The 22879-nt window shown below is 43.4% G+C and overlaps 1 protein-coding gene across 1 annotated transcript in view; it reads left to right on the forward strand.

The window, feature by feature from the left end:
* The window catches only part of HELZ (helicase with zinc finger), a 3197037-nt gene that overhangs the window by 1098033 nt on the left and 2076125 nt on the right, over positions 1 to 22879 (forward strand). Inside the window, exon 8 of the mRNA XM_044085095.1 lies at positions 22178 to 22308. Within this exon, the coding sequence (XP_043941030.1) occupies positions 22178 to 22308 (131 nt within the window). The remainder of the gene's footprint in view (positions 1 to 22177; positions 22309 to 22879) is intronic.

Raw genomic sequence — 22879 nt, forward strand, 5'->3', positions numbered from 1 at the left:
GGCATATGCTGCAGGATCACAAGGAAAGGCCATCTCAAAGTAGACTATTTCAAAGTGGATAGGCCACTGCATTCGTTTCTGCTACTTACACCGTGACAAGCCAATGCTTAAGGGCATTAGGCCACATTCAACCAGAGCTACAGCCACTTCAGCAGCCTTTCTCAGGGGAGTACCAACCAAGGACATTTTAGAGGCTGCTACTTGGAGTTCAGTGCACACCTTTGCGAAGTACTATCATCTGCCACTCTACTCTAAATCCAGGGCAGGCTTTGCCACTGCAGTTCTGCAGGGCCTCATAGCCACTCCTAATGATGTTTAGCTCCAGCCTCCCATCCATAGCTTTGGGTCTCTACCCAAATGTAATGCCTGCAACAGTGAAACACGAAGAACATAGTACAGTTGTGTGCACTTACTTTAAATGTAGATGTTCGAGTGTATTCAGTGTTGCAGTCCAGGTTACCCACCCGCCATCCCCCTTTCTTCTGATGGAACCTATCTTTCCTTCTCTGATTTATACAACCTATGTGGTGTATTTGCTTGTAGATGAAGGTAAAGTTTATATTGGTGCATGTATTGATATATTGATATATACACATTTTGGCTACCCTTTTAGGAGGCACCTGACATCTGGGGCAAGAAAAACTAAAGAAAACTGCGTCAGCCGCGTCTTTTATACCCCTGATGACCTGATGTCTAGGAAGGGTTGACAGCAGCCGACACAGGACCCAGGACTTTGGAATTCAGGCCAACTGACAGCAGCCTGCCAGCAGGATTACCCAAATGTAATGTCTGCAACAGTGAATACACTCGAACATCTACATTTATGGTAAGTGTACACAACTGTACTTTCCCTTTTTCAATACCTTTTTTAAAGCCTTTTGAGAATATTTTGTCCCATATTCTCCGTTTTTGATTAAGATAATCCACCCCACCATCAAATCTAATTCTTCTTTCTGATTTCTCCTATCAATTGCTTCGTCTCCTCACTATTGAGCATTATCCCTGATTTCTTATACCTGGTAATATATGTTTGCCACTGTAAATAGTGTAACAAATGTTTTTTTTTTTTTTTATTGCCCCTGCTGGCCCATTCTCCACTCAATTTAAAAGAAAATTTAAAAGAAAATGTGACTCTTGCTTTCTCCAGCAATAATATGAGATTTGGTGTATTGTAACCTCAATTCTGACTTAAACTCACCCAGTTTCCTACATGTCCAGAATATATGCCTACAGTTGCCCGTTTTATCCTCCACACATTTCCAACATGTCCATGAAACCATCAGGAACATTTTATGTAACTTGTTTAGGGTATTAAAATATTTATGCTAACACTACCATGCAAATATTCTAATTTCCTAGACTGTCAATTTGGGGCTTTGTATATCATATAGCACTTCCTCCACTGAGCATGCTCTGCCAATGTACTTCTGCCTGCAGTTTATCTGCATCTCTTACCATTGCCCAATAAGTCCTACTATGTAACTTTTCCTTCTATGTTTCTCTAGTGTTATCCCTAAGAGAATTTTAACTAATTCCATTTTTCACAGCCTCTTTTCTTGTATTCTTCATCATATCTCCCCAAGTAATCGTGTAGCCTTCTGTTTTTCAGAAGTTCTTTCTGCATCCGATAATGCTTATCTACTAGATCCTGACATTTCTATTTGGCCCAATCCTTAATTTATCACAGCAATAAATTTTCCTTTTCTTCATACACCATTTTTGATAGCCAGAGGCAAATTTAAAATCTTAAACTTTTGTAATCCGACTGGAGCCAATTCAGATATCCTTTTCTGGTAATATTTCCTATTGAGAATATTTTGCATTTTTTTACATCCATTCCAAGCAAGTCTATGACCAAATTCCTGTCTCATTAACATGATGCCCCACCTTGATTAAATCTCATATTTCGAATCTTATGTACGATTCTGAATGTTATGAATTAGCTGAGCGGTCATAAAATACCTATATAGGATCTGCCAATGCATGGCCTCCTTGGTCCCCTGGAGCAATCTGTTTTAACCAGTCAACCTGAGAACCTTTTCCCTCCCCTATATATTTTAATATTTCCTTTTTTTTTGTGACAACATTTTATGCCTGGGTCATATAGAAAGGTCTGCGCAGAACATAAAATCAATGGGGTAATAAACATTTTAACTGCTTTAATTTTTAGATCTAAATCTACTGGTATATTTTTCCATTTTCTCAAAAGATTAAATATGGTCTCTTCTGCCTCCCTCCATGTTTCCATAGGGGAATCACAAGTCCACACATATTTAATCTGATCATCCCCCATAGTTGGGAGAAGTTGTTAGACAATTTGTATGTAAGAGTATAGTTTACTTGTATTGGTTTTGTTTTATTTATGTTAATTTTATATTGCTTTGAGCTCCTTTAAAATGTTAAATAACTTTGGAATATCAATTTCTGGTCTTGTAAAATAGAATATATTATCTGCAAGTAAAGTTGTCTTTTCTTCCTCTGCTTACCCTTTTAACCCACGTAACTGTTGATTGTCTCATTTTGCAAACCAAAGGGTCCAAATATAATGCAAAAAGCAGGGGTGATAGGGGGCCACCGCATTCTTTATGCTGATGATATGGAAATTGGTGCAGTAGTCACAGTTGAAGTGGAATGTGTGTGTATGTGTGCGAGCATAATGCATTTATTTGTTTGCTTTAACCTTTTTTGTGTATCCATTGAGTGTTAGGATAGGCTTCCACTTCCTTGCCACTCTTAATTGGATAAAGCAGGCACTGAAGGATGAATGAATACGTACATGTATGTCAGATGGTTGTTGCTCACTTTTTCATCCGTATCACAAACGCAAACAGTGCATAGAAATCAGAGGCCAATCTAAGGTATGGGTTTATTGTTAAATAGAATAATGATAGATACATGTTGGTAAAAAAAATGAGCTGAACGGAGGAGGGGCACCGACCACAACTCTGAGCTGTGATATATAACAATAACGATCCTGTTTCCTTGCTTATTTTTCCTAGTTATTGCTTATTCTTATCATTTATTGCACTTTTTATTGTCTGCTGCCTACTTTTTACTGTATTTTATTACTATAAACTAATCTGCATTGTTGTACTGCAGTTGTCTGCCTTAATTGGCCTGTTAAATCACTTTTGTTGCTGCCTTACTGTTTGTAAAGCTTTTTTAGCTAGTTTCACTGTGTAAAATATATTAGTTGGAAAGCTTCTCCATTTGTTAAGCATCTGTTTGTTCTAATTTTCCTGCCAAGGAGTGCATCATATAACTGATTTGTTTGCAGTTAAAAGCTTTTTCTAGAGTTGCCTTGCTCCTTTTTCTGTTTAAAATGTTCATTTAGTGCCTCACTGCTGTTTTTCTGCTGTGATAAACATTTCTGTAGTGTTTTCTGCCTAAAATAGTGTAGCTAGTAGCTGTAGCATAGTTTCCCACCCTCTCTCCCTATTGTTGCCTTGTTATTAAACTTGGTGGCTTTGCAGTTTCCTGCCCCTACTGTAAGTTTGATCTGGGACACTCCTCCCATTCCAGTCTCATTAGCTCATTCTAACTAATACAGAAAGAACATTTGGGAAGGCCAACCCCGTTAGTTTCTTAACCTTGAATTATCTTCATTATCTTCTGTTCCTAATTTCTCCCTTTTCACTTCACTTGGAAAAAAAAATATTCAGCTGCTTGTACAGTGTTTGTGTTTTTTCCTCCTACTCATCTTCAACTTCATCTTGCTTTTTGGCTACTTGTTCTCTAAAGTGTTCAATTGCATCTTTTCTGCTGCATTTATTACTGCTTGTTTTTAGCCTGTTTAAACTATAAATGTTATTTTATGCCTTTTAGTATTGGTTTAAGCACCTGGCATTTAGGCCTACCCCTTAGATCTCCCTGGCCTCTCTCCCTCAGAGTTTGATAAATATGGATTGACAGTTCCTTTGGTTTCTCCTGCAGCCTGGTTGATATGGGCATCCTGAGACAGTGTAGCAACTGCTTCATGTACACTGACAACCATCCACTACTACCACCTAGGAACACAATTTGTGAGAGATGGTTACATTAAGAACCTAAAGTCTGTGCTCTCTCCCTCAGAAGCCAACATATGAGGCACTGAGAAGGTTATCAACACAATCACTACACCTCAAACACCACCCACAGCTACACAACACTCACCCACATATGGGGAGGTTCTCAACAAAAACAAACCCAAACAAAGGAGAACTCCGAGGCAAAAAACACGCAAACTCCCTAACCCTGCTCACTACATACCACGCATATTCCACACACCTGTATCTCGCAACCACTAAGGCCTAACCATAAACCCAACATATTAGTCATAGGAGACTCAATTGTGAGACACACACGTGCCTCTCACCAGGCTGGATAAGGAGGAAGTCATGGTTAGTTGTCTGTCAGGTGCCAGAATCCACCATATCACACACACACACACACACACACACACACACACACACACACACCTCTCAACAACAGGTACTGTTATGACTCTGTCAGAGTCCATGTTGGGGTGAATGACTTGAGACATACCTCCCTGGACTCTATATTAAGAGAGACTTGATTGAGCTTGCTGAATGTGTGTCCCAGGCAGGTATGTCCGTAGCCTTAAGCGGCATTCTGCTGTCACCCAGAATGATACCTCATTACAAACAGAAAATGATTGATTTTAACAATGGCTTAGTTTCTGGTGTCATTCCAGGTGGAAACAGTATCTAACAGCCTGGGAAAATATGATCGACAGACCACAATGCATTGGTAAAGATGGTCTGCATCTGTCCCACTTGGGCTAAAGGCTTCTTCAAAGGCCATTGCCTCCCCCATAGTGCCTTTTTTAAGGAAAAGTCATGAGGTTGATAAAACCAACATAAAAATTTAAACAAAATGCAAATTAAAGGTCATGCTGCTAAATGCTAGGAGTCTAAACATGAAACTGCACTCATTGCAAGTTTTCTTAACCTTGGAAAATGCTAACATTTGTGAAGTAAAAGAAACCTAGTCCAGAGCTGCAGAGAGCACCCCAACCTTACCTAGTTATTCATTCTGTCAAACATTCAGACCCCAAACTGTGGGCAGCAAAGCCAAAGGAAGTGGAGTTTCAATATATATTAAAGACACACATACCTCCAGGCTGGTCAAACAGTGTGACGCACAGGAGAGACTCTAGGTGCAGTTAATCATTGAAAATACCCCTATTCAAATCATAGCTACGAGCCCCCAAATTTGACTCAAGATGACCACTCCACCTATCTGGACTTCAAATCTATCAAGATTCACCCCTTTACCCTGATCCTGGGTGACTTTAACTACCCAACCATAGATTGGAAAAACTACTCATGCCAGAACACAAATGCCCAGAGATTCCTCCCTTTCATCAATGCAGATGTCTTGGAACAGCTAGTCGATACCTCCACAAGAGGTGATAATATTTTGGACTTGGTATTAACCAACATGAGTAACCACTTCAGCACCCCTACAAGTATCATAAGTAAGATGATAAGATTTGACCATAAAGTAGGTCACTTTCAAAGCCAGCATCACCCGTGACCTTCCCCCCTCTAGCTAGGGTCATAGAAAAAACGTCTCCAAAGCTGATTACAGCCTCCTGAGGGATGGTATAAACAACTTCACAGCCCCCTTCCCCTCTGTAGGAACTGGCACCAATGTCCGAATCTACAGCAAAGTACTATACAAGCACTTATATAGATGTATGGAATCAGGAATACCTGTCAGCACAAAGTCATCCTCTGTAAGGAAGAGTAAACCTGTCTGGTGGGCATCTGCAAAAAATAAACTATGTAACAAAAGGAAAAAATTGCTGTCCTGGACCAAGGAGGAGGAGGTGCCCAATTGAAAGCATTCTCTCTCTAGCCTGAATAAGCAAATAAGAGCACTAGTGAAATCCTCTAAAGCCAACTTGAGTCCACATTGGTCACATCTACTAGAGACCACCATAAGGCCTTCTTCACATATGTCTGCAATCTCAAAGGAAGCACCCAGATCTGTTCAAAAGTGGTGGTCAGGGACAACACACACACACACATACGGTGTAGATATAGCCAACCTACTGGCTGACAGAGTCAGCGAAAACTTCACCCTCTGTCCCCCATCAGTAAGTCAGGACATCCCTAGCACCTGCCCCCTCCCCTTATCTCTAGGGAACAGGCCATCACTGCCCTCTCAAAGGCAAAAAATGCAGCCTCCATGGGACACGACATCCCAGGCTGCATCCTACATGAACTCAGGCATGAACTTGCAGCACCATTAGTCACCCTATTCGGCCAAAACCTGAGTACTAGCTTTGTCACAGTCAAGTGGAGGGCAGCCACTGGTATACCTTTACACAAAGGTTCACCAATCTGGGAAATTATAGACCCATCAGCCTAACTAGCCTGATTTGCAAGGCCATGGAACAGATTATCATGGACCTCATTAACAGGGACATTGGCAACCTCCAAACACTTGACCCCACACAGTTTGGCTTTGTCAAGGGGAGGTCATGTCCATTAAGTTTGGTTGACTTCTTTGAGATGGTCACCAGAGCCATGGACGAGGGGAAGACTGTGCACACCACCATTCCCCGCTCGGGCATAATAGATAAACTCTCTCAACTAGGCATCAATCCATGTTACCAGATGGGTAGCAAACTGTCTCATAGGTTCATAGGTTCATACTAGGCTATTTGCCCTAGGGCATTTATAAGCCTAGCCAGAATGTGTTTGGCTTTCGCCACCCATTTTAAATTTATTTTGCTATGCCCTTTTTCGAGGTTAGTATACTGTGCCTCTTTCTAACAGTGACAGAGAAGTGATACCCGGGGTAAACCTACGATCTCCTGTCCACTCATCAAGATTCCTCTTGAAGAGAGTCAGAGTGACTCTGCCTAACCTGGACTGGGATTTTATTCCAGAGTGAAGGGAGCCTCTGGGTTATGAATCTGTCCCTCCAGCATGTCCTATTTATTTCAGTGCTGAGGTTCAAGTCTCTCGAGCGCGTAGCTCGATGGGATTTGGATTTTCTTAGGTGCAGCATGCCCATTAATTCCGGGTTGGAAATGGCTTTATACGTCAGGCACAGATCGCCTCTGAACAGGTGGTATACCACTGAGTAGAGCTGGAGTTTCTTTAACCGGGCAGGATATGGCATCTGTTTGAGCCCTTTGATCCTCTTGGTGAGGTACTTTTGGGGTCTTTCCAGTTGCTGCAGGTGTCTGGTAAGGTACATCCCAAAAGGGGCATTGTACTCAATTATGGGCCTGATGAGGGATGAGTAAAGAGGCACGATGACCTCCCCTAATCTAGATGTGAATCCCTTCATGATTAGGTGGGCTATATAAAATGTTTTTCTAACCACTTTGGCCACGTGGTTGTCAAATGAGAGATTGCTATCAACTTGGGTCCCCAGGTCCCTAATTACTTCTTCTGTACTTAATGGATTACCACCTATGTGGTAATTTGTGGGCACTTTGTTTTTGCCAAAGGGGATGACTATACACTTTTGGCATTTAGCTTGAGGCCATGGCTCTGGCACCAGTTGTCTGTTTCTATGAGGCCCTTTTGGAGGATGCTTGTGTTGGCTGGAGAGTCGATTATGGCGCCCAGTTTGCAGTCATCTGTGAACTTGGTCAGCCACAGTCCTTCCGTGTTGGCCTGTACCTCCGAGAAATATATACCGAACAAGAGAGGTCCCAGGACTGAGCCTTGTGGGACACCACTTGTAACTGGTTTGGAGTCTGACATGGCTCCAGCAATTCTAACCATGTGGGATTCTGTCCTTGAGCCAGTTTGCAATCCATCTAGTGACATAGGGATTTATATTTAAGCTGGTGAGCTTATCTATAATGCCCGAGTGGGGTATTGTATCGAAGGCTTTTATGAGGTCCAGGTAGGCTGTGTGGACCAACTTCCCCTCGTCAATCACCTTGGTGACTGTTTCAAAGAAATCAACCATGTTTAAGAGGCAGGATCTGCCCTTAAAGCCGAACTGGGTAGGATCCAGTGTCTGTAGGTCCCCAATATCTTTATTTATGAGGTCCATGATGATCCTTTCCATAGCTTTGCAGACCAAGCTAGTCAGGCTTATGGGGCGATAGTTTCCAGGATCCGTTGAGGCACCACCTTTATGGAGAGGGACCACTGTTGCTGTACGCCACTCTTTGGGCACATATCCTGTAGTAAGGCTGAGATTGAACAGTAGTTTTATGTTTGGGTTTAGCTCTTCTTGGAGTTCATATAGGACGCAGCCCGGGACACCGTCTGGTCCCATTGATGCGGTGTTTTTTGCTTTTGAGAGGGCGTTTCTTACCTGATTATCTGAAATGTCAGGGGTAGCACTTTGCTGGGATAGATATTTGCCCTTTTGGTGGGAGTTTGCGCTGAACCTGTCAGCTAGGATGTTGGCAATATCTGTGGGTTCAGTGTATTTTTGTCATTTTGGACTAATTCTGAGCATATCTGGGAATTACCACCCAGGTTCCTAACATAACTAAAGAAAGCCTTGTGATTATCCTTAGTGTCCCAAGCAATTTTTCTCAAGCTGGCCTTAGACAATTTTATGAGTGCCCGTAGTTTTTTGCTAATACTGATCAGTGATGCCTTCCCTTTTTGGGATTTTGCTCTATCATTTAGTAGCTTCCTCCTTCTATTGTATAGTTTGTTTATGGCTGTGGTCCACCAGACAGGACGTCTGCCTTTGGAGGATTGGGTCTTGGTTTTATTTGGGATCGCATGATCCATGCATTCCTGAAGGTGTTCATAGAATGCGTTTATAAAGGATTCTGCGGTCTGGCCCGTATTTTCCACAGGCCCGGGAGCTTTGAAGGATTCCACCTCAGTTTTGAGGAGTGTGAAATTTGCTTTAGAGAAGTTTTTCACTGTGGTTTTCTGGGCAGGGGGTGGGGTCGGGATGTGAATATCCAGTGAGATTAGTTTATGGTCTGATCTTACCAGTGAGGGATACACTTCTGGTCTGGAGATTAGAGTCCCCATGTTGGTGATGATCAGGTCCAGTATGTTTTCCCCTCTTGTGGGAGTGGTAATAAGTTGTTCCATAGCATTTGAGTTTATAAATTCTAGGAACCTTTGGGCTAGGGTGTTGGAGCTAGAGTAATGCTCCCAGTCTATGTTTGGGTAGTTAGTCGCCCAAATATAATGGTGTTTGGAGAGACCTTCATATTTTCCAGTGTTCTCAGGAAGGCCGAGTGGGGTTCCTGGGTTTGGGAGGGTGGTCTGTAGCAGGCTATAAACTGGAAGGCAGTTTTACCCACTGTTAGTTGCACATGGATAGTCTCTAATGCTTCGTGCTTTGCCACCAACCTGGAGTTGTGGGTATCTTTGATGAATATCAATACTCCCCCTCCTTTTGTGGTTCGGTCCAAGTTTTGGGGCCGAAAAGCATGGTATGAGGTGTAACCTGGTAGTGCTGGGGTGCTCTCGGGAGCCCTGAACCAGGTTTCTGTTACTGCACAGATATCGATGTTCTCCATGCTAAGGAGAGTTTCGAAAGTGCATCTTGAGGTTTAGACTTCTGGCGTTGAGTAGCTTTACTCTTAGTTTCTTATCCCTTGTGATACCTATGGAGGTGGGTTTGTCTTTTGAGCCTTGCCTAAAAAAGGCACTATGGGGGTAGCAAGAGCCTTTGCCAATATCCGAAAGCCCAGGGGTGACGGGTGCAAGCTGTCCCTAGCGTAGCATCGTGGCTTGTCGAGCATATCATCCCAAGCTGACAGGCATTGGATCCCCTTTGAATGACACCAGTACTTAAGCCAATTGTTGAAATTGATCATCTTGTCTTCATATTGTGGCATCATTCTTGGTGAGGGTAAGATGCTACTCAAGGTCAGGGTCATACCGGCCTGGGCTACATGCTCAGAGAGCTCCTTTATGTCTCTTTTCATGTAGTCCAGGGAGGTACGTCTCAGGTCATTCACACCAGCATAGACAATGACTGAGTCATATTTGTACTTGCCTTGGAGTGACCTGAGTGCTTGTGTTATGTGGCGGATCCTAGCACCCGACAGGCTGCTCACCGTGACCCTCTCCTTGTTCAGCCTGGTGAGCGGGACGTCAGTGTGCCTGTCGATGGAGTCACCTATTACAAGTGTATCAGGTGTGTTGTTTAGTCTTAAGGGCTGCGACTGTTCGGCACACTGGCTTTGTGAGATATGTGTTGCACGTGTTTTGTTTTGGGGTAGCGGTTGCTTGGGTGTCTGCTTTGGAGGTCTCTGCTGCTTAGGCAGATCTTTATTTAGAGCCTCCGAGTATGTTTTTGTGTGATTATGTGTTTGGTTTGCTGTCGTGGTAGGTCTATGTGAGACTGGAATTGTAGTGAGTGTGGTTTCCTTCTCCTCCTGACTGGTTATGCCAGTACTGAGTTGAGAGAGCTTAGCCTCCAGTTTGGCTATATGGTTGCATCTCTCACATGTGTTGGAATTTGTTGGGAGGAGGAAAGGGTTGTCTGTGTACATGAGGCAGTTGTAACATTGCCTCAAGATTCCCAGATTCACCAGCTGGACCGGAGAGGAGATTGACAACTGACCTTTGGACATGCTAGAATAATGTTGGGAATTCCTTAATTGAAAACAAGGGCCAGTGGGGAGTGAGGGTGTAGTGCTTTTAATTTTTAGTGCTGACTTATATAATTGCTTTAGTGAGCAAGTGCCAGGTAACTTAAGTGCAATGTGTTAAAGGTAACTTAAATGCAAAAACGACAAACAGTAACTTTCTTTCAAGTGAAACAAGGAAATAAGTACAGTAAGCAATGCAGATATCACTAGTGATCCACAGAAGCACTGAGAAGCCGCATATTAGGTGGAATTAGCGTTCCAGGGAAATAACAAGCAAACAAACAAGCATATAAACAAAGCTAGATTCAGCAGGCCTGGATCTAGTCTATGCTACAGCAAACAAGGTGTACCAATTTCAGTAAGATACTGTTCAAATATTCAGGCACTATAAACCTTTAACCAGAAATTCCCAGCTCAGAAGGGCAGAGTCCAGCCTCTTCTCCCACAAGAGTGCAGACCACGAACCTTCTTAATGTAAAATAACTGGCCTGAAGCCCAAGTGCTTAAACCAGAACTAATACACTTTAAGAATAACGGACACTGGGCTCTCAATCAGCAGTTCCCAACTTAGAAGGATGAAAGCTACCTGTCCTGCCACCACAGTGCATGCCACAAACCTTCCTAATGTAAAACAACTGGTCAGAAGCCCAAGTGCTTAATCCAAAAGACGTAGAATGATAGCTACACTTTAATCAAGTTACTACCAAGCAGTAAATAAATACAATTGAATACTTTAGAGAATGCCTGGATTAGTGCTCAAGTTACACAAACAAAGCTAGATCCAGCAGGCCCGAATCCAGTCTATGCCACAGCAAACAAGGAGCACCAACTTCAGTAAGAAGCAGTTCAGATATGCATGCACTATAAGCCTTTAACCAGAAATTCCCAGCTCAGAAGGGCAGAGTCCAGCCTCTCCTCCCACAAGAGTGCAGACCGCGAACCCTCTTAATGTAAAATAACTGGCCTGAAAGCCCAAGTGCTTAAACCAGAATTAATACACTTTTAGAGTAACAGACACTGAGCCCTCAATCAGCAGTTCCCAACCTAGAAGGATGTAAGCTACCTGTTCTGCCACTACAGTGCAGACCACAAACCCTCTCAGTGCAAAACAACTGATCCGAAGCCCAAGTGTTTAAACCAAAAGGCTTAGAATGAGTTACACCAAGCAGTAATAAATACAATTGAGTACTTTTAAGATGATGCAAAAGTAAAATAAAGTAGGTAGAAACACAAGTACAGTAAAAACAGATGAAATTTTTTTTTCCTGAACAAGTGCTGAGATCAAAGAAACAGATTTCAGTGCTGAAACTAGAAAACTGGCTAGTTATAAGAAAAACTAAGCTAGAAGGCTTCCCTCCAACACAGAAGGGCTTGGGGGCTCAGAAGCCTACAAATAGTCTATACCACTTAACAGGAAAGGCAGGAAACAAGCTTAATTTTTTTTTTCTGTTTCCCAGATGCTCTCTTTGTACACAGTAGGAGTGCCTGAAATCAGAATATGATCTCGCTGCACTCAGTTGAGTGAGCAAATGAGATGGGCCCAGAAGGAGTAAGTATCCAAACACAAATTTATAAGAGGGGTGGGCAGTTTCAAGGCCACTAAGATTAACACCAAAACAAAAACAGGGAGGGTGGGTGGGACTAACTGAAGAGCAGAGTCAAAACTTCCAGTTCAGTTAATATTCCTGCAACACAGTTAAAATCAATTTAAATACTGTATTTTTTAAAAAAAAAGTGCAGATAAAGGTACTTAAATTCTCTTATACGTCCAGTTAAATACAGCAAGTTCTTAGCCGGCCAAAGCTGAGGTTTTTAAGCAGAAAATATTTCACACTGTACCACTTAAATAGGCAAGGACAGGAAATCAAAGAATGTGGCTACCCCCACACCTGTAATTACTAGCAAATAACAAAATTCAGCAAACACCGACTAACTTCCAGTTCAGTTAATATTCCTGCAACACAGTTAAAATCAATTTAAATACTGTATTTTTTTTTTTAAAAAAGTGCAGATAAAGGTACTTAAATTCTCTTATACATCAAGCTGAATACAGCAAGTTCTTAGCCGGCCAAAGCTGAGGTTTTTAAGCCCACTGATGGAACCCACCTAATCAAAATAGGGGAAGCCACCTCAAGCAGTAGACCCGTAATGAATGGCATTCCCCAGGGATCCGTCTTGGGGCCTCTCTTGTTCGGGATGTACTTCTCTGAGTTGCAGGCCAAAACCAATGGGCTATGACTGACCAAGTTTGCAGATGACTGCAAGTTGAGCGTGGTCATCAATTTCCCAGGTGATGTGGACTTCCTCCAAGAGGGTCTCGCCCAAACAAATGACTGGTGCCAAAAACATGGCCTCAAGCTGAATGCCAAAAAATGTCATTATCCCCTTTGGGTTGAGTGACGTCCCCACATGTTGTCACATTAATAACATTCTAAGCATGCAGTCAGTCGTGACGTATTTGGGCACCCAAGTTGATAACCTGACTTTTGACCACCATGTTGCTTCTGTTGTATGGAAAGCTTTCTACATGGCCCACCTCATAAGTAAGGGTATCTCATCCAGGGACAAGGGGTTCATAACATCCCTCTATTCTTCCCTTATAAGGCCAGTTATTGAGTACAACGCCCCCTTTGACATGTACCTCACAAAACACATGCAGCAGCTGGAGAGACCACAGAGGTTCCTAACCAGGAGAATCCAGTCCGTCCGACATCTGCCCTACACAGATTGGCTAAAACCCCATCCCTCTACTCAGTTTCATACAGATTTCTCAGAGGTTACCTCTGTGTAGCATACAAAGCAATGTCATACCCTGACATGATGTGACTGCTGCATATCCGCAAGTCAATCTCCACTCGAGTAACCTGCACACGTGACCTCAACCTGGTCTGTGACATCGATAGGACTTGTTGGTGGGACAGATTGTGTCCCAGAGACTACCTCATCGGTGGAATAGATTCCCTGTCCACATCAAGCAGAGTACCTCGTTATCCCTTTTTAAGCTCAAACTGGATGGGAAACAGAACATGCACCGCAGGGATTCCACCTGTGTCCGTGCTGGGCAGGGGCTTTGGCTGCTGACTTGTCTAAACATGAGCTAAACTCTTGAGTAGGCTTATAAGGGCCTCGGGGCCAATAGCCTAGTAACTTCCTAGGAGTACTCCTAAGTATTAAAACAGAAAGCCCTAATATTTATTTTTCTTGATAATGTGTTTATCAAACCAGTAACGTTAGGTAGTTAAAAACTGACAGTAGCTAGCATAACGTATGATTAACTTTGTCTATGCGAAGGCATGAGAGAAATTGTAGAGGCTGTGGAGAGTCCATAGTCTACCATGGGAAAATTGATAGAAAATATATTACATGGAGTGTCTAGAATGGTGGTCCAATAAAGGCTGGATTTGTGTAAAAGGTACTAACAATATGAGAAAGAGGATATGATTTATGTGTACTCTGTGTTTAAGGAGCACATTTGATAGGTAGAGCTGGAAAAAAAGGACAAAGAGAGGGAACGATTCACTGTTGGCTGGTAGAATGAGGAAAAAGTAAAATTGATGACTTGCACCTTCATAATAAGCATGATACTGCTTGAGGCAGTGACAGTTTGAAAATCATCTGAGCCTTGCCAGGAAGCCTAGAACAAAGCTTATAAAACATGACCCAAGTGTAGAGGAGAAGACTAATGCACTGGTAGTTTTAAAAATAAGAGCAGCCAAACTTTAACTGCCCATGATCTATTTAAAGTTCAGGTATGATATGTTCTCCTATCTCACCTTCATTCTTGCTGGTTGGGTTCGAAGCTGATCCTCAGCTCTGACTCGAAAGATTTACTATAGCTCGAGAGCTGATACTGGCTCGAGGCTAACCCCCTATCCCAACATGCCTAGCAGGAGCTACCCAGATCTCGTTTGCCGCTTGCATCAAGATTGCGACTTCTGGCTCAAGCTAAGTATTTAGAGTTTTTTCGTATATATTGTCATCTTTTCCAAGGTTTTACTGGTTTAATTACCTTGTTAGTGTGTATATTTATTCCTGTTGAGTCTAACAACCTTCTGCTGTTGGTTTTGGTTGTTCTTGGCCATCGTTTTTTCTCAGGCCTTGCTTTCCCCTTGAGCCCGTTTAACTTAGAGAGTTCTTCTTCTTTCCACCCTTTTGGAGTAGCCGTTTAAGTTAGAGGCTCTCCTATTGGGGGAGTTGCCATTTTATGTAGAGGCTCTCTCCCTTTCTTCTTCTTCTTTCTTTCTATTTAAAAAAAAAAAAAAAAAAAGAGAGAGATCCTTGTGTGCTGCTAGCTGTTACAGCCTTGTTGGTAGTGTTTGTTGCTAGCCGTTACAGCCTTATTTTTGCTGTTGTGTTTTTTCTAGTTATCCAGCAATGTCCCAACGAGTCAAAACGCTCTGGCTTCAAAAAATGTGACTTGTGTTGCCAAAAAATGTCCCTTACAGATGGGCACACGAGTTGTGTATACTTTTTAGGGGCCGTTCACCTGCAGGACTCATGCTCTATTTGTCAAGCTTTCAGTTCCAGAGTCCTGCAGGAGAGAAAGAACAAGCTGATTTTGCGTGGCCTTCTGAAGAACCCTCAAGATCCTTTGTCTCAGGGTCCTCAGCCAGCTAAACTGTCTGAAAAATCCCCTAAGCGACCCTCATCGGTTCCGAGTTTGGAACAACCTAAATCCACTGTCAAACCTTCGGTTCTGTCCGCTCCCAGTGTTGACTCCGACAAAGGTAGGTCTCCGGTGGCTCCATCAGTATCTTCGGAGCCAGTCCAGGCCCATAAAAGAACCAGGTCTCCTCCTTTGCTCTCTGCTCCACAATCTCCTATGTTGCAGTTTGAGGCGGGCAGTCACCGGTCCTCTTCTCACTCCTCTCTGTCCTCCAGGCTTTCGGATCATAATGTGGAGAGAGTGGTCAGTTGGCTCCTCAAGTCACAGGCACTGGCCAAATTGCTATCGAGCCCAGCCCATAAGGAATTGGCCCCTTCGGCCCATCTAGCTTCTCTATCAGTTCCTCCTCCGACTCTCTTCAACTCTGAGCCGGAGTGCACGGATGTCGTGGTGGTGGAACCTTCAGCTCTGGTTACTTCTCCTTTATCGGTTCCGACCCCCGCTCTGATCTCCTCGGTGTCTGTCCATCGAGGGATCTGGGTGCCGAAGCTCTCTTGCTGGCTCCAAGGGGGTAAGTGGCATCGGACCCTTGTCCGACCTTGCTCTCCCTCCTGGAGATTTGGCACAGGTGAGTTTGGCTCCCTCATCAGCCTCTGAGCCATCGCTCTCGGTTTGTAGGAGATCTCCAGGCTCTTGGGAGCCAGAGGCTCCTTCGACTCGGGACTGTGGCACCTTCGAGGTAATGAGCGTGCTGTCTCCTGATATCACTCAACCCTCTGCTTCACTGGCTCCCTTTCCCTCGGTGCCTGTGCCTGCCTTTGACCCTCCTCCTTCCTCCAAGCGTAGGGAACTTATGCCCCAGGACACCCCATTGGGTGACCCCACTCCTTCCAAAACCTCGCACGAACATTTGGAGGAGGTCCCTCGGAAGAAAAAATGTAAGAGGAAGCATTTGGACTCCCCTGAGTCCATCATTTCAGACACAGACTTGGATGAATCAGAAGGGTCCCCACTGTCCCCCTCTGAGGATATCTCTTTTTCGGACATCTTGGAAATCCTTAGAGGGGTGGCTGGAAGTCCTTAAATCATTCTGAGGACGAGTCTGTCTACCCGGACACATTTGGTTCCCGACCCTCAACTTCTTGGGTGCTCCGCCTTTTGACCCACTTTTGTCTGTAGTGAGTTGGAAGGTGTGGAGCGCTCTAGAGACCATGGAACCAGTTCCGTGGAGACCAAATAAATTTATAATTGCACCTGAGGACAAATCCTTCCTTTCCAAAGGGGTTCCTGTTGATGCTATGGTGGTGGCAGCAGCCACTAAGAAGGAACTTGAGGAAACTTCATCTGTCCATCCACAGAACAAGGAGTCCCTTACGATGGACAGGTTTGGGAAGCGTATGTTCTATTCTGCGACCATTACTCTCAGGTTGCTGAATTACTTGTCACACTTCACACAACTTCAGAGGGATCTCCTAAAGGTGTTAGGAGATGCCCTGCAGGATCCTATAGCTGAGGGAGTTGCGAATAGGGCAGCTTCCCAGCTTGTGACCTTGACTTCAGTGGTTAACTCCTCCATGAGGCTCATTTCTTATGTGGCAGATGGAGCAAGTAGGGCAGCAGGTACTGGCGTTGCCCTGCAGAGACACTCTTGGATGCACCTTTGTCAGTTTGTGGAAACTTTCAAATCCTCCTTTACCAGTACCCCTTTTGATGGCTCGTCCTTGTTTGGGCCTCAGGTAAAAGAATCTCACCAGGTGTGAACAGGATGGCAAGACTCTCTCTGCCATAGGAGTCTGTTTTTTCCACTCCATCTACACCCTTTCCTGAAGGTCAGAAGAGTGGAAAGATGTGATTTTGAAAATCCCAGGGAGCTTCACCTGACACATGTGGAAATTTTTCCCCCAGGGGCAGAGGGCAAAACAACAACAGAAGACGCAGGCCTCGCGGCAGAGGGGGTCCACAACAGCAGGGTGACAGAGATACGTTCTCTGCTATGCCCTTCCAGCACTCCTGAAGGGAGGCCCGACTGTCCACCTCTGGAGGCTGTCTGGGGCAGACTGTTATTGTACCCAACAGCCTGCCAAACTATCACAAAAGATGCATGGGTACTGTCAATAATATCCAGGGTTTACAAAATTCCCTTTTCCCAGTTACCCCCTTCAAGAGAAAAACATTCTACCCCAGATGTTCCACCCAGTCTTTGGGATCAAACAATCCTAGAAGTACAAAGATTGCTAGAAAAAAGAGCCATCCAAAAAGTCCCCACAGACCAAATTGAATCCTGAACTTACTCAAGGTTCTTTTTGGTTCCAGTAAAGATGGGAGTGGATACCTATTTTGGATCTCGGTAAGCTAATCAAATTGGTAAAAAAGACGAAGTTCCGGATGGTAACACTGCAGTTCATTCTTCCCTTTTTGGATCAGGACATTTGGATGTACTCCATCAATCTCCAGGATACGTACTACCACATAAAAATGGACAGGCGATCCAGCACATTCCTACTCTTCTGGCTGGGAGCCCAGTCATTATCAGTTCAGAGCTCTGCTTTTTGGTCTCACCACAGCCCCCCAGGGTGTTCAAGTGTATGGCAGTGGTCACGGCTCACCTGAGATGTCTAGGATTCCAGGTGTTTCCATGTCTAGACGACTGGCTCCTCACTGCCACCACTGAGCATCACCTAATCAAAGCATGGGACAACACAATTCAAACCTGTTCCCAGCTAAGGCTCACCATAAACTACTAAAAGTCTGCCCTGTCAGTCTATTACCTTCATAGGGGCAGACTTAGGTACAAGAGCCATGATAGCAAAACTGCCATAAGACAGGGTGTCAACCATTCATCAGCAAGTTTTGTGTCTCATAAAAGATGAGAGTTCAGGCAAGAGAAGTATTGCAGGTCTTGGGCTCAATGACTGCAGCAATTACTCAAGTCCCTATGGCTTGCTTCCACATGAGGATTCTGCAGTGGCTTCTTTTCGCTTAATGGTCTTTCCAGGATTTACCAAAGTCGCACTTGATATTGATCACTGAATCTTGCAAAAAGGACTTAGTATGGTGGCTTGTCTCCCCCCAAGTGACTCTGGGCAGACCCTTTCTAGACCCCCATCCAGTAGCCACAGTGACTACGGACCCCTTCCAGATAGGGTGGGGAGGGCATTATCAAGAACAGTCTCTCCAGGAAATGTGGCAGCCTCACGAGTACCACTTGTACATCAGTGTTCTAGAGATGAGAGCAGTGCTTCTGGTGTTGCAAGCACTTCAAGACTCTCTGCCTACTGGAGCCATTGCAATTCAGATAGACTGTCAGTGGTATGGTACATCTGCAAGCAGGGCAGGACCAGCTCTTACCCCTTGTGTTGGGAGGCCCTATGGCAATAGGTGATGCCTTCCCAATGTTTTCTGATTGCGACACATTGCCAGGAAATCCAACGTGATAGCGGACAGGCTCAGCAGGGCTGTCCTCATGCCTCACGAGTGGTCCCTGAAGCAAGAATTTGTGGACTTATTTTCTCGCAAATGGGGCCAGCCATGCTGCGATCTTTTTGCCACTCCCCTCAACAACAAATACAGCAGCTACTTCGCCTTTGTCCCCCCATTGGGACAGCCACCCAGGGATGTCCTTGTTCACGATTGGCCTCCCGGACTACTTTATGCCTTTTTCTCTGATCCCAAAGGTACTTCAGAAAGCAAAGTCGTTGGGTTGCAAACTTGTGCTCCTTACTGGCCTCGTCAGATATGGTTTCCGTTTCTCTGCCATCATCTACAAGTGGAGCCTTGGATACTAGACCCAGTTACGGACCTCCTGATGCATCAGTCGGGCGTGCTCCATCCCCCCTCCCTCCAAACTCTCAAGCTGACTGCTTGGTTTCTCCACTTGCAGTGTTAGCCAGGCTCCCCAACATTTCCCCGTCAGTACAACACATCCTGGTGTCCTCTCACAAGCCCACTACCAGGATGATTTACACTAGCAAATGGAAGAGGTTCTCTTATTGAGCAAAGAATAATGATATTGATCCCTTCACTGATCCTGTTCACAAGATTCTTGATTTCCTGGCCAAAACTTTCGAACAAGGGGCAGCTGCAGCTACTGTTAGGGTCCAACTGGCTGCCATCTCAGTTTTCATGTGGGAGAGTTGGGCTCAAACATCATGTCCCATAAGCTATGCAGAGCATTCTTACGAGCTGCAACCCTTTTATGGACCCCGGTAAGAGAACCTCCCAGGGACCTAAACTTGGTTTTAGCCCCTCTGTTTCTTCCACCCTTTGAACCAGCATCATCTTGCCCCCTGAAATGTCTATCTTTGAAAACCCTTTTCTTGGTTACCATCACCTCATCTAGACTGGTTTCTGAATTACACACTTTATTTGCCCACCGTATCTCATCTTTCACAAAGATGGTCTCTCTCAGAACCAATCCTTCCTTCCTTGCCAAATGTATGTTCAGAGTGCAATTGTAATCAGTCCATTGAGCTTCCTGTATTCTTCCTCAAGTATGGCAACAAGGCAGAGTATAGACTCCACCATTTAAATTTTCATAGACAATTAACGTTTTTATTTACACATGACCAAAGACTTTAGAAAATCAGATCAATTGTTTGTATCCTTTGCTGAAAATAAACAAGGTTCTCCAGTTTCAAAAGTGACCTTATCAAAGTGGCTGTCAGACACAAGCAGTTATTCTTATGATCTGCATAAAAAGAAGCTTCCAGAGGACACTCAACCAGGGCCTTCGCTTCCTCTGTTGCCTTCCAAGCCAAATTGCCTTTAGATACAATCTGTGCAGCAGCAACATGGGCAAATCCTCATTTCAGTGGATGTGGTCTCCCAGAACAGGGCATCCTTTGGTTCCCCGGTCTTTAAGAGTTTGTTCCAGTGAGCCACCCAAGAACCAGGTGCTGGGGACGCGGTCCCAACCAGCAAGAATGAAGGCAAGATGGGACAACATAACATAAAGACGTTATGTACCTACCATAATGTTTCATGTTAGTTGTCCTTCATCTCGCCTTCCTTCTTGCATACCCCCCTCCTTCCCACTTCCTGGAGGATTGAGAGGAATTCCTTTCATTGGTCACACTAACTGAGTTTCCTGTTGACATACCAGGTTAGTTAACCATGCCTTGTTTTTTTCCTCTTTCCTTTCTAACCTTGAATGTGTACGAGCTTAGTAAAATTTGCATTTACTATGATTGTCTAGTGTGGGCTATCACAAATGAGGTCTGGGTAGCTACCACTAGGCATGTTGGGAAAGGGGTTAGCCTCGAGCCAGTATAAGCTCTCGAGCTATAGTAAATCAGCCAAGTCAGAGCCGAGGATCGTCTCTGAACCCAGCCAGCAAGAAGGAAGGCGAGATGAAGGACAACAAACATGGAATGTTATGGTAGGTACATAACTTCTTTTTGTATTTCTTTTGTCACCAACTTCCCCAAAATAATGCTATTTTGATGCTGTGCTTCTAATGTTTGTTCATGTATTGATTTTTACATCAGAGTTTGCACAAATAATTTAAGTATGTGGTTCATATTTTTTGACATTATTAGCAACAAATGTATTGGGAGTTGATTGAATTTGGCAGAGGAAGTGATGTAATTTTGGTAGTATTAGCTTCCATTTATGTTGCAGCTGTGGATTTAAACTGAAATTTTTAACTTATGGATTAGCTCTGGTGAAGTGTCAGTAAGAGACAAGAGTGTTAAAGTGGTTTTAAATAAGATGCATGTCTACACGTGTTTATGGTGAATTTTCAGGGTCTGTATCAGAACATCGAAGTTTTAAAACTTGGAATGTTCTAATATCGACCCGTTTTGAGCGAACGCTAAAAATAGCTAAGCTGCAGAACACCAAATTCTTTCCTAGGGAAAGAATTTGGTTGGCCGGTTCTGTGGCTTTGCTATTTTCAGCGCTGTGGTGGAAAGTTACGGGTCGTGTACAGGTAAGTGTGCGATTGTGTGGTCGTTAGGGCACGGGTTAGGTGAGTTAGGGTTAGGGCGCGGGTTAGGTGAATTAGGATTAGGGGGGTGGGTTAAGTGAGTTAAGGTTAGGGCGCGGGTAAGGTGAGTGTGCGATAGTGACAGACCTTAGGGTTAGGGTTAAGGTAAGTGGATAAGATAGTAGTGTATGTACAGTTTAGTGTAGGGTTAGTTGTAGGATTAGAAGTGTATGTGTGTGGATTGATGTTTTTTAGGTGTGCTTGTGTTGTGTGTGTGTTTCGGAATAGCAAATTTTTTTCCCCAAGGAAAAATTCATTGTTCTGAATGTTCGATATGTGGTTTAGATATTTTAGGTTCGATGAAGTAGTGTTCGCTATTTTCATCTTTCAGTAGCGTGATATAAACGCAATTTTCATAGTGCACCGTTTTAATCCTGGGTGCTGGTTTCAAGATATTTCTTGATGGTTGGCTGCAACATTCTTGTAAACTTCAAAAACAAGTAGTACAAAGCGCCACTCGACTACGATAACCAAAAAGATATATAAATCCAGGAAAGTTTGTTGGCTTGCCACAAATTTATTGTATAAAGTTCCACAAGGCACATAAAGCAAACTAGCACAGATGAATAAACACTCCACATACACTATAAACGCACTTCTCCCAATACGTATTGGGAGAAGTGCGTTTATAGTGTATGTGGAATGTTTATTCATCTGTGCTAGTTTGCTTTATGTGCCTTGTGGAACTTTATACAATAAATTTGTGGCAAGCCAACAAACTTTCCTGGATTTCTATATCTTTTTGATTCTTGTAAACTTGTTCCATCATTGGTAATCTTCCATTGACATCTTTTTTTGTCTGTTTTGCTACAGTATTGTGTTTTCCTGTCTTCGCACTATCCCTTTGGAACTCTTCATGATTTGTTTTTGTCTTATTAGTACAGAACTCATCCCAGAGTAATTTCATCTGTTGTCCAGCATACAGAGATGAAGAAAGTCTAACAAAAATTCTTTGAGAAGCAGTTGATATTTTCATGTGTGTCTGCAGAAAATTTTGATTGTAATTTGTATGCTTGTGTATTTTATTCAGGTTGAACTTCAGTTTCAGTTGAACCGTTTACCTCTCTGTGAAATGCACTATGCTGTGGACAGAATCAAGGATATCAGAATTCTGTTTCCAGATGATAGCATAACTCCTGCCATTCCTTGGAGTCCCAACAGGTATTAAAAACACTAACAGTTTTGTGGTTCACATAGTATTTATAATCAGATATATTCATATATGAAAAATGTTTTGTGAGCGTGACTATAATAATTTAAAATGTTTTACTTTTGGTGTTTTGCTTGTAATTTAGTGCTTAACTGTACTGTATTATTTCCTTCCCCTCAGTCTCTTCCAAAACTGAGTGGCATGATGTTTAGATATGTCCTCCATTGTAATGAAAGACCTCCTTGTTGTTCATTTCAAAACATTGTAAAAAAGTAGGGGCAACATTACTTAGTCAATCTTTTAGTTCCATCAAGACATATAATGTGTGTGTGTGTGTGTGTGTGTGTGTGTGTGTGTGTATGTGTGTGTGTGTGCGCATAGATATCAAATCTTGCATACAAATAATTCTTTAAAGTGCTCCTTGTAGCCACCATTTTTTAAACACCTTTTTTTTTAAATATCACATAGGATAGATGTTTATGCATACATACGTTAAGAGAAGAGCAAACAAAGCATATTAATATATTTTCCATTTGCATGGATTATACATTGCACGTTTTCTTTCTTCATAACAGTTGTCTT

This window comes from Protopterus annectens, chromosome 10.part0 (assembly GCF_019279795.1).
Source record: "Protopterus annectens isolate FY-2018-M chromosome 10.part0, PAN1.0, whole genome shotgun sequence".
NCBI lineage: Eukaryota > Metazoa > Chordata > Ceratodontiformes > Protopteridae > Protopterus > Protopterus annectens.